The sequence below is a fragment of the Vanacampus margaritifer genome, chromosome 17 (assembly GCF_051991255.1).
Source record: "Vanacampus margaritifer isolate UIUO_Vmar chromosome 17, RoL_Vmar_1.0, whole genome shotgun sequence".
In the NCBI taxonomy this organism is placed as follows: Eukaryota; Metazoa; Chordata; class Actinopteri; order Syngnathiformes; family Syngnathidae; genus Vanacampus; species Vanacampus margaritifer.
Genome location: NC_135448.1, coordinates 14,748,141 through 14,758,990, shown reverse-complemented (window position 1 = coordinate 14,758,990; position 10,850 = coordinate 14,748,141). Strand labels below are relative to the sequence as shown.

Below are 10,850 nucleotides of genomic sequence, written 5' to 3'. Positions count from 1 at the left end.
AACCAGACAATGGTGTAGAACCAATCTGAATGTTTATTTTGAGGGGGAAAAAAACACAATTATTTCGACTTCTTTGTCTTGTTTGTTGTCGCCTGTTTCTTCTGGAGCTTCTTCACCTCGTGCTTGATGATCTTGTTCCTCTGCACACAAAAAAGTTTGGAATTACAAATACATACTTTAACCCCTGTTGCAGGTTAAACCCCTCAATTACAATGAATTTCACCCCAAAAGAGGCGATCATAATTTCTTCCACTTTTTCTCAAGCCCAAGTTCTAGCAGCAGAAAAACAGGCCCAAAATCCGAAAGCTTTGCAGCTTAGCAGTCGCCAAACATAACTTTTGCGATTCTAGCCAAAAAGTCCAACCTTGTGGTTTCATTGCACCGTACCACATTATCATACATGCATTAGGGAGGTTTCAAGTGTGTTCTTGCAAAATTGGCAAAAGTTGACATTCTTTCAGGATCACGTACCATCCTCTTGGCTCGCATCACCTTGTAGCGGTCAAAGTCAGACATTTTGGCCCTCTGCAAAAAAGAAAAGAAAAGAAAAAAAAAAGTCAAATTATATGCAGCTCATGCCTTAGGAGCTTCGGATTTAGATAAAACAACATACCAAAACATCACATTAAACTATAGCTGTCGCACCTCATTAATTTTGTCCTTTTTTAGGTTCTTAATGCCTGGTCAGAATTCTCAATAGATTGCGACTCCCAGACAAACCATTTAAATCATATTTGACAAACAATTTACCTTCTCTCTTGCCTCGATCTTCTTGGCCCAGCTACTCTGGGCCCACTTCTCATTGACCCCGGCCTTTTCCCAGGCTCTCCTCACAAACTTCTGACGAGCGCTGTGAGCCAGCAAACACAAAACACAGAACATGAAATCATTGACGCATTTTCAAGCGTTCATTCACGAGACAAAACGTAAAACACACAAACACACAACTTGCTCTCACCTGTGAGGTACTTTGATGACGTAGTCTGTGAGCTGCATGCACTTAAAGGGCATGGCCTGCCTCTTCACACCCGTACACGGACCATCAATAAGAGCCTGCAAATGTGACAAACCAATCAGAATTTTTTTAAGTCATAAAAATAAGAATCACAAAATTTTCATAGAGCACTCACCCTATTTTGGTCGATGACGTCGACAATGGCCACCAGTTTGCCGGCGTAAGGCCCGAAACCGATGTAGGCGACGCGGCCAATCTCGACGAAGCGCTTGAACACCTGATAAAGTGCACATCAAATTATAAATGCACATACAATGGTGCGATGTATATAATTAATTACATTTAATTAAATCAAGAAACTAGATCATAAAAACAAGGTATGGTGCGATGTATATAATTAATTACATTTAATTAAATCAAGAAACTAGATCATAAAAACAAGGTAACATTTTGCAGAATCCGATTTTTAGTAGGCAACTATGCATACTATTTTTATTTTAAAGAGGAACAGTTTGTTTTTCGACATTATAATTCGTTGAAAGGATTAAGAGGATAAATGGCAGATTTTTCTCGTCAGTAATATTTGGATTCCATGTTTATGAAACCTAGCAACTAGCCACGTAATAAAATAAGAGTAAATATTTTTGGGCAAAATAATTCAAGATCAAAATTGGCCAAAATGTAAATAACGTAGCATGTATGACCAGTCAGTGGCAATTGTGCAGTAGCACTGATCGTTGTGGGGGGGCGACTGGATATTTTAATATGAATTCACATAAAATACATTTGACAATGTGTGTAAAGGTATCACTAAAAGTTTCAACTTTCAGCAACCCTTCATAACAAAACCCGAACGAAGTACAGCATATCGCTGACTCGCTTTTAGCAATTGTAACTACGACACCCAAAACGTGGTACGAATGACACAAATATACCGCGATTGTGAAATTTACTACAAAAGCGCGTTATTATGATATGTTATATGGTGGTGTTGGTTTTAGTCGCTACTTTTGAATTGAAACCAGTTAGCTTAGCAGGCGTGCCTTCGGCCCCGTCTACAGTCTGGGCCACGTTGTACCGCGCTTGATAGCCGACATTTTACCGGCAACTATTATGTCAAATAAACGAATACAAAAGCGTTATACAATTCTATGAAACATATACGAGTGTTTTCCAGTTCACAAACAACCATTGTTGTAGTAAGGGAACCGCACATTTAAGAAAAAAACGTCGTAATGAAAATGCTAACTCGGCTACAGCGAACCTACCATGATGGCAGCCCGTAAGCAGAAAGAACGACACCGTTTCCGGGGAAGCAGTCGACACTTCCGTTGAGCTTGTGCGCATGCGCAATGCGTAAAGAACAAACTAGTTGCTTAAAATCTGTTTTAGACGCTCATGTTTAGTAATTGCTGCACTTTTAATTTACTTTCTGCTGTAGACATCCTGAAGTCAAGTTAGGTGGATTTCTTTCGATTTTGACAGGCGTGTCTTATATTAATTACATAAATGTTTTCGTATTATTGTCATGCACCTACACAGATAGAACACAAGATGGCAGCATCACTATTACTTTGACAGGAAACTCAACCACAGCAACTGTGTACGACTCTCGCTGTCACTTGTGCAGTTCTTCCAGTATTTTTTTCTATATAGAGTAGATTTACACGCGGGGTTGGTTTTTCCATTACATTCGGGAATCATGACAGCATACTGTCCACACAATAACTTCAGACTATATTTAAACGTGTGTAATAATTTTAGATTACAGATCGGAACATCCGCGTATTCTTGTGGATATTTTCGCAATGCAACTGGTAACGTAACACGGTGAAAACAAACGGCATATTGTATCACTTTTGCCCGTGACTGGCATACAAACCAGGCAGATTGTTCTAGTAGCCAAACGACATTTGATCACATTTCGAAATCAAAATAATCCCCACAATACAGATCAAATTTGCAACGCTCCATTCCAATGTTTTTCAATGATTGGAGCAGTTCCTTTCACCGAGTTGACACCATTTTGACTTGTGATGTCAATTCCGATCTAATAATAATAATAATAATAATAGCTTAACCGTATGGAAAAACTGCATAATTTTTTTTAACCAAGAGCTAAAAACCATTACACTTTATTGGTATGTTTTGAGTCTTTATTCATTCATATTATTCACTCTGATAATAAATACCAGTAAATTGAGGGTCGGTATTATACACAAGTACAGAGAAAATGCTTTTAAAGGGTGGTTTGAAGTGTATTATACACTGGTGTGATATTCACAGGATTTTTACGGTACTTAAAAAAAAAGGGGGGGGGGGGTTAATGACTTGTTTATGATAAACAAAAACAATCTTAAACAGGGCTCATCATGTGTCCATTATGTTTAATCTTCAAATAACTGATGGCAAAATGAGAATATTTACAAGGAAAATATGATCTGTACAAAGAAATATACATGCAAAAGTACAAAATAAAAACAAATAGCAAACATGTACTTTGTGAAACGAGTGAAATGTGGACAGGTAACCAAAACAACAACCCTAAACTGAGGTATCCAGTTCAAGTTTGCACACCTTGCCAAAAAATAAATAAAATGTTACACAGAAGGACTTTTTGAGCTTGCGGAATTTGACGAAACAAAAAAAAAAAGTTTCTGTACACTAACAAGCTGAACAAAATGATTTACAAAACAGCTCCTCAAATTCAACTTCACTTCTGCATTTTGTTCTATTTTTTTTTTTAAAAACATCGCTTCTTGACTCATGTAAACAATCATTTCACATAGCCAACGGTGTGAAACACTACAAAATAAAACTTGTAGTAAAAAAAAAAAAAAAGAAGTTTAATTCTAACAACTTTGGTGTACCAATACTACACATGACAGACAGTACAAAAAAAATAAAAAATAAAATCAAACCGAAAGATTGTAGCTGATGACACGCAACTACCAGCAGTTCTCGCAGTACCAAGTACATACCTTCGTTCTACACTCATTATTCTTATTATTAAACATAACGACGGATGTCTTCATAAATAGTTGCATAAAACGTTAAAGCTGCAACATTGCACATGATTAACAGAACGTATGATGAGTGCATTTACACTTTTTGTTTTCCTCAGGCGATGGCGTCAAACGTTACTTGCAAAAAGTTTGGGATGAACCTAAAATCACATAGAGACGTACTTTAGGTTCATTCTGGAAATTGACTGGAAAGCCCGACATCCCAAACTGTTTGTGAGTAATGTATCGACAAGGTAAGGCTTCAACACAACTTTTGTCCCACTGACAGTGTCTTATGTTGTTGGATGTCTCGCTGGACAGCATATTTGAACGTCTCACCGACAACGGTCCTCAAAACGGAGTCCGTGCGTGTGTCCTTTCTAGAAATGTACCAAAGTTTGTTGGAGTGAACAAAAAAACGCACAAGATGGCGTCACTTTCTATGGAAAAGCTTTCTGCTAGTCGCCTTTGAACCTTTGCTAAGGAAAATAAATTACTTATACAGTACTATATATTTTTTCTTGAATTATTCTTTTTTTTTTGTTGGTTTACCTACAAAATGTGAGTGTAAAGCAGCAAGCAGCAGTAGATGAGGGCATCCATGAACTCCAAAAGGACTTTTGAGTGAATCTTTTTTTTTTTTTTTGTGAAGAAGGATGAGCTCAGCGCTTCTTTTTGGCACAGCAAACATTCCCGATGCTTGCTCAGACTTCAGACCCGATTCTGCAGGCGACTCTGGATGAAGCCGCGCACTCCCCCGATGGGCCGCGCGTCCGTCTGATGCTTCCTGCGGTCTATGAAGGAGACGAGGCGCGAGGTGTCCAGGCAGCACTCGGTCGACGCGTGGTTGTCGTCGGCCGCCCGCAGCCACGCCTCCTGCAGGCACAGCCCCGACGGCGGCCTCCCGGCGGGGTCGGTCCTCAGGAGCGACCGGACGAAGTCGCGCGCCGCCTGGCTGACGCCGTGGAAGTAATCCTTGGGGAAGCTGAAGTCCAGACGGCAGATGTTGAGACACGTCTCCTCGGCGCTCTCGTCCAGGAAGGGCGAGGCGCCGCTCAGCAGCACGTACGCCACCACGCCCACGCTCCACACGTCCGACGTCGGCGACACCGGCTCGCCCAGCACCAGCTCCGGGGACGCAAATTCGGGGCTGCCCAGCAGCGGGTGCACGTAGGGGGCGCCGCCGAGCTGCACGGCGTCACCCAGGTCGGTCAGTTTGACTGACGGCTGGCCGCTGGAACCGTGGACCACCAGCAAGTTCTCGGGCTGAAAACACACCAGATGCTTATAGAACGCCCTCTTAAGCAATTAAACATTGATATACAGGTGACAGGATTCAAGTTTGTGATTGGATTCAAGTTTGTGAAAACGCATTTAAAATGACAAAACACACAAATTCACAACTTATCCAATATAAAATTATTCACAGAACATACATTACTCAATATATGATGAAGAAAATGGGACTCTCAGACTCCGACATTTGTCTCCAATGTTTACAAAACACTACAGACACTTATGTTCATGCTTTATGGTTATGTACTCCGGTTATGTATTTCTGGACTAAAGTCTTAGAAAAACTTTCCGCTATTTTGGACTGTAGGATACCTTTTTCTCCAAACTTGTGTTTGCTAGGTGACCTAACAACAATTGACTTACCACATAAACAATTTCAATCTACACTTGTAGCCCTTACTATCGCTAAAAAAACAATTCTTGTTAACTGGAAAAATAAACAAACTCTGAATATCGACCAATGGTCTAACCTCCTCATAAATCACATTTTAATGGAAAAAATATCTGCCTCAAATAAAAACCAAATATCAAAATTTATAGAAACATGGTCTACGTATATAGAATTTTTTAACCTAATTCTGGTTACTTAATTCTGTCTGTTAGCGAGAGCCACTACATCGTGATAACTTACATTGATGTTTCTGCATTTGGCAATTTATTATTATATTATATTATTAGTATGGGATTTTTTTTAATAGGTTTTAGGTGAACTAATGAATACACACACGCTCGCACACACAAAAAAATATATATATATATAAATTTTTTTTTTAATAAAAAATAAAAAAGGAGAGCAATGATGACATGTCAAATCGAATGAACAATACTGAGCTCTCCATAGAAAAAAAAAAAAAAAAGATATACAGGTGTCAGTCCACTACTCACTTTCCCTTTAAAAAGAAAATCAGATTTGCATGTTATTGAATTCATTACATTTGAAAGTTTTTAGTTGTATAAATATTGGATTAGTGTGATCTCTGTATCCGCATCCGAAAATGACACAAATAGCACGTTTCTGTAGAAGAAAGATGGGTTTGGTATAAATTTTCGTTAGCAAAATATAAAAACAAAAATGCTTTAAAAAATAAAATAAAATAACAGAAATTATGTATTGTGACCTCTTTATTTCTTTAAAGTTTCCTCTAAAAATGAATTAAAACTAAGTTTAAAAACAAAAGTCAAAATGAAATAACTATAATGAAAAATACCAAACTATTATAATCCTGGAATCCTAGTACACTCTTTGTCCGCACTTGTAAGACATTAGTAGAACAATTGTCTCACTTGTAATGTTTTTTCCCCCCACTACTGTAATAAGTGGTGAGTTTTTGGCATGTGTACCAAGTGTGGCTGCACAGGGTGGCATTTCTAGCTATCAATAGTGCTTGTATAGGAAATTTGCACCCCAAATTCTGAAAATAATGCAGTTAAGGATTTGGCTAATACAATTTTAAAGTCAGAGGTTAGGAATGGCCTTGACAACCATTTCTGCTAACTAGTAGAATTTTATGTCACTAGTCGTAGCCGGTATGCATTTGTAAATTGAAAAGGAAACCTGTGGATAAAAAACATTATTTTGAAGTGCTGCCATGTTAACACCAAATGAAATCTCAATCTTACTTTGACGTCCAGGTGAGCTATTCTGCTGTTGTGCAAGTAGTGTAACGCATCTAAAAGGTCTCGGAGGTAGCAGGCCACCTTCTCCTCAGTCAGATTGCCCCAGCTGATGATGTAGTCCAGCAGACGGCCTTGGTCGGCCCTGACCCCCAAAAAAAACAAACAAAAAAAAAACACTCACACTCATTGACGGGTTCATTCTGTCGTCATAATTCCCGTGTGTGTTTCGACTCACATCTCCAGGACCAAGACGTAGCTGCTGGGGGTTTCGTACGTGTCCACCAGGTTGACGATGTTGGGATGTTGGAGCCTGTGGAGCAGGTTGACTTCCTGCGTGACGTGGTCCCGCCTCATCAGCTTCTTGTTCACCTGCTTGACGGCCACCGGGCGTTTGGTGGCCCGGTGGTCGCAACGCTTGACAACTGAGAAGCGCCCCCTGGTGGACAATAAAATGAGGTCAGTCTCACATCCTTTTATCTTCAATATTCAGCTTAAGGACTATGTACTGCACTAGGTGTACCTAATGAAGTGTCCGGTGAGTGTGTGTGCGTGCGTGCAAGGATCGCTTGTTACCTTCCCAGTTCAACCACCTCGATGTAGTGCGAGTCAAAGTTGTCTTTCCAGCTCACTCGCAAGCCGTCGGTGGACACAGCTGACAAACACGCACGCGCAGTTTAAAACGGCGTCACGTAAGCAACAGTGGAACGCGCGTGGTCGCCGCTGCGCCTTGAACTCACCGAGCACTCTGAGGCTTGCCGTCGACGTGGCGCTGCCCAGCTCGTTGGCGGCGATGCACGTGTACACGCCGTCATCGTCCGTCGCCACGCCGACGATCCGCAGTGTTGCTTCGCCGGTGTCACTGAAACAAACGCATTCAAGTAAGCCACAAGGCACCAATTTTGCACAATCTAGTGGACTTGCGGTAATTAAAATAATAAATAGCTAAAATAAATAAATAAAAGTGAAATTAAATATAGATGTATATTAATATTTAAAAAAATAACTGAATTTATTTTTATCTTTATATTAATATTAAAAAAATAACTGAATTTATTTTTATCTTTATTTGTTTTTATTTTTGTATTTATTTTCACTTTATTTATGTATAGATATGTTGTTTTTATTTTTAGTATTTAATTTTTGAATGATATTTTTTTATATCCGTTTTTATTTTCACTTTGACTTATTTTGACATTTTTGGTCCTCCACAGTAGGCATAATCTGTTATGGCACCTGTAAGTGATGCTGAAACGGCCGTTGTTGGTGAGGTTGCTCTGGTTGGGTCCCCTCCAGGTGACGGTGGCGCGGGGTCGACCGCACGCCTTACACCTCAGGGTGACGCTCTCACCATTGTCGCACGTGACGTCGCTCAGGGGCACAAGGAACTCTGGTGGAACTGGAAGCGGTGGAGCAAAAGGTTTTGGGGAACATTCCTTCAATATGGCTGCAGCGAGAGACACTTACCATCATAGATGTAGTTTGGATTTAGAAGCTGGAAATGACAAAGACGAGAATGTCAGAGGATGTTGTGAGAGAAGCTGAAGAGTTTCCTGACATGAACTCACCTTTACAGAAACTTTGCTGCCATCTCTGGACTTCCTGTAACCATTTTCTAACTTGATGTCTTTCTTTGTCTCTTTCTCCTTTTTCTCCGATTTCTTTCGGATGCGCAAGGTTGTATGCCAGGAAGAAGACTTCCTACTGGGAAAGAAAATGTTTCAAACACACAGTCACATCTTTATCAGTTGTGTTTTCACTGATAGCTTTCAACGTGTCCTGATGTGACAATATTGACTATATGTCCTCATTATCAATACATTCCAACTTACTTAATTGATGCCTCGGGGCAATCGGGTGCCATGGCTGAGGTGTGACCAAGGACGAATCCGGGGATCCAGCCTTCGGCGGCGGGGCCCTGCTCGGTTGCCGCTCGGAACACCAGGAACATGTTTTGCTGGTTGCTGGCCAAAATCTGGACCACCTCGCCTTGACTGACGCTGATCTCATCCTCCTTCACCGCCATGTAGTCCTGGGTCACCAACATGGTGGATACGCTACTGCTGCTGCTGCTTTCACTCTGTCAACGGGAAGAAAAAAGGTGCTTCAGTTTGACGTATTCATTTTCTGTCGTTAAAAGCGTATCATTTGATATCAGGAAAGGCCATTGACAAATAGTGTGGTACCTTGGCAAGTTTTTTTTTTTTTTTTAGTTAGAAGCCATCACTTTTTATTTTTCCATTATTCAACTTTGAGCCATTTACTGAATGAACGGTACGTTTGATAAAATTTGGTGATATTTTTCTTCATTTAAAAACACCTAATAAAATGATGGTGATGATGCTATGTGACTAAAATGAGTGACTAGTTTGGTCACGGAATGACCAGGAAGTCAAAGTACCACTGTTTAAACAATGCTAATGCTTATTAGCACATTATGAATTAGAAGACAGAAACATTTGACACATTGAAGAGTTAAAGAGCAAAGTGTACAAGAAAGGTGGAAAAGGGAAGGCTTTTTCTTTGATTCTGCAGCTCCAGGCAAAGATGAGAGTCAGTTAGCTTCAGTGAGGATCCGTTTGCAGTCAGCCTACAAACGTCAGGTTAGTTGCAGGACAGTTGACAGCAAGAGAAGGACCGAGGTCAGGTGTTAGTAAAGCGCGGTTAGGAGTCAGAAATCGAGAGGCAGTCTCAGCGTTTGGCCCACCAGAGGAACCGAGAACCAGTAAAGGAGTTGCTATAGTCCTCAGAGATGATCAAAGCTAGAGAGGATGGTGCTCAAGAGCAGAGATGTGTAGTAGTGGACAGATTAGTAGTGCTGGCTGCGGCGGGACACAGCAGGTCTCCCTTGGTCTCCATGTTAGTTGGATCAGAAGCGGGATTGACGTCTTACCCCGTTACTCTGAGTGGACTGGATGGACTGCTCGCTGGCGGACGAGCAGGTGCTCATGCGGTCAGCGTCCTTGCTGTGCGTGGAGTGTCTGTGGCTCGGATTCGGGTTCTGATTATTATTCTGACGGACCGGACTCTCCCCTGCCTCCCCCGGGAAGGTGAACGAGCCGGGGCGGCTCGCCGGAGAGCCCGGCATGGAGCTCCAGAATCCAGACTTCTGACTGGGGCTGGCTGGGGGCGGCGGAAGGACGTCCTTGACAAAAGTTGGAGGGACCAAAGGGGGCACGGCTCCGGGCCGCGTTTTGGGTGAGGGGGTGGAGGGCAACGGCGCAACTGTGGCTCGGACCATAGGAGCGACAACGCTCGTAGGGGTCTGTACTTGGTCCTCTAGGTTCTGGATGGGGCGCTTGCCCTGTGGACTACCACCTGGAGGGAGCGTGGGGGGAGGAACAGGACGGGGACTTGGACCTGGATCATAAGTGAGCACAACTAAAACCTCAAGCATGTTTGATGACACGAACAGACTGTACGGCTCATTCAAAAAGTCGTACCTGTCATCTTGTTGGGGCCGTCGGGATCGGCCCCAGGGTGGTGGCGGAGGGGCTGGGGTAGGCGAGAGGGCTGGGGGATCCTGGATGGTCGCCGGCAGCCACCTTGGGACCCTGCAGGGATGGAGCTGCTTGCCGGGGAACTTCCTGCTGCGTTAGGCCCACTACTGCTTCCACCTGGTGAGCCCACGCTGGACACACAAGACCCCTCACTGGCCCCAATGTGGTTCCTCTGATGGTCAATTGGGGAGGTCAGAGCTACGACGTGACAGAAAAGACAGAACGCGGTCTTTAACGTCTGCCATTTTTTTTTTGCCAAGTATCTTCATGTCAGCTCACTATTCAGGAAATTGCGTTGGCTCTCCAGTATTTGGCCGATCTGAAGGGTCCACACTTCGCGCACCCCCGGGTGAGACGAGTGCAGCACAAACGACTCCACGGTGCCGTTTGTCGAGCGGGAAGTTAGCACGAATTTGCAGGGATCGCCCTCCACATTATCTTCCAGACCCAAACTGTTAACCTGGAGCAGCAGATACAGAA

At 42.4% G+C, this 10,850-nt stretch overlaps 2 protein-coding genes across 5 annotated transcripts in view; both read right to left on the bottom strand.

Moving 5' to 3' along the window:
* Positions 1 to 15: 15 nt before the first annotated feature.
* On the bottom strand, positions 16 to 2,295 carry rpl14 (ribosomal protein L14). Its single transcript, XM_077548673.1, has 6 exons — positions 2,224 to 2,295; positions 1,131 to 1,232; positions 959 to 1,053; positions 751 to 850; positions 472 to 525; positions 16 to 140 (listed from the first exon to the last, which is right to left on the bottom strand). The coding sequence occupies exons 1-6, from the start codon at positions 2,224 to 2,226 to the stop codon at positions 60 to 62; spliced, it is 435 nt and encodes a 144-aa protein (XP_077404799.1). The 5' UTR covers positions 2,227 to 2,295; the 3' UTR covers positions 16 to 59.
* Positions 2,296 to 3,325: 1,030 nt separating this feature from the next.
* LOC144036900 (triple functional domain protein-like) overlaps positions 3,326 to 10,850 on the bottom strand; it is a 61,283-nt gene continuing 53,758 nt past the window's right edge. For 3 of the 4 annotated variants that reach the window (XM_077547851.1, XM_077547853.1, XM_077547852.1), the window contains 12 exons: positions 10,650 to 10,830; positions 10,314 to 10,568; positions 9,764 to 10,230; positions 8,703 to 8,950; positions 8,439 to 8,574; positions 8,338 to 8,365; positions 8,107 to 8,269; positions 7,611 to 7,732; positions 7,447 to 7,525; positions 7,109 to 7,309; positions 6,877 to 7,015; positions 3,326 to 5,226 (listed from right to left, as the gene is read on the bottom strand). In XM_077547851.1, the coding sequence (XP_077403977.1) occupies positions 4,672 to 5,226; positions 6,877 to 7,015; positions 7,109 to 7,309; positions 7,447 to 7,525; positions 7,611 to 7,732; positions 8,107 to 8,269; positions 8,338 to 8,365; positions 8,439 to 8,574; positions 8,703 to 8,950; positions 9,764 to 10,230; positions 10,314 to 10,568; positions 10,650 to 10,830 (2,574 nt within the window). In that variant the 3' untranslated portion in view covers positions 3,326 to 4,671. The remainder of the gene's footprint in view (positions 5,227 to 6,876; positions 7,016 to 7,108; positions 7,310 to 7,446; positions 7,526 to 7,610; positions 7,733 to 8,106; positions 8,270 to 8,337; positions 8,366 to 8,438; positions 8,575 to 8,702; positions 8,951 to 9,763; positions 10,231 to 10,313; positions 10,569 to 10,649; positions 10,831 to 10,850) is intronic. The other variant, XM_077547855.1, reaches the window with a different exon arrangement.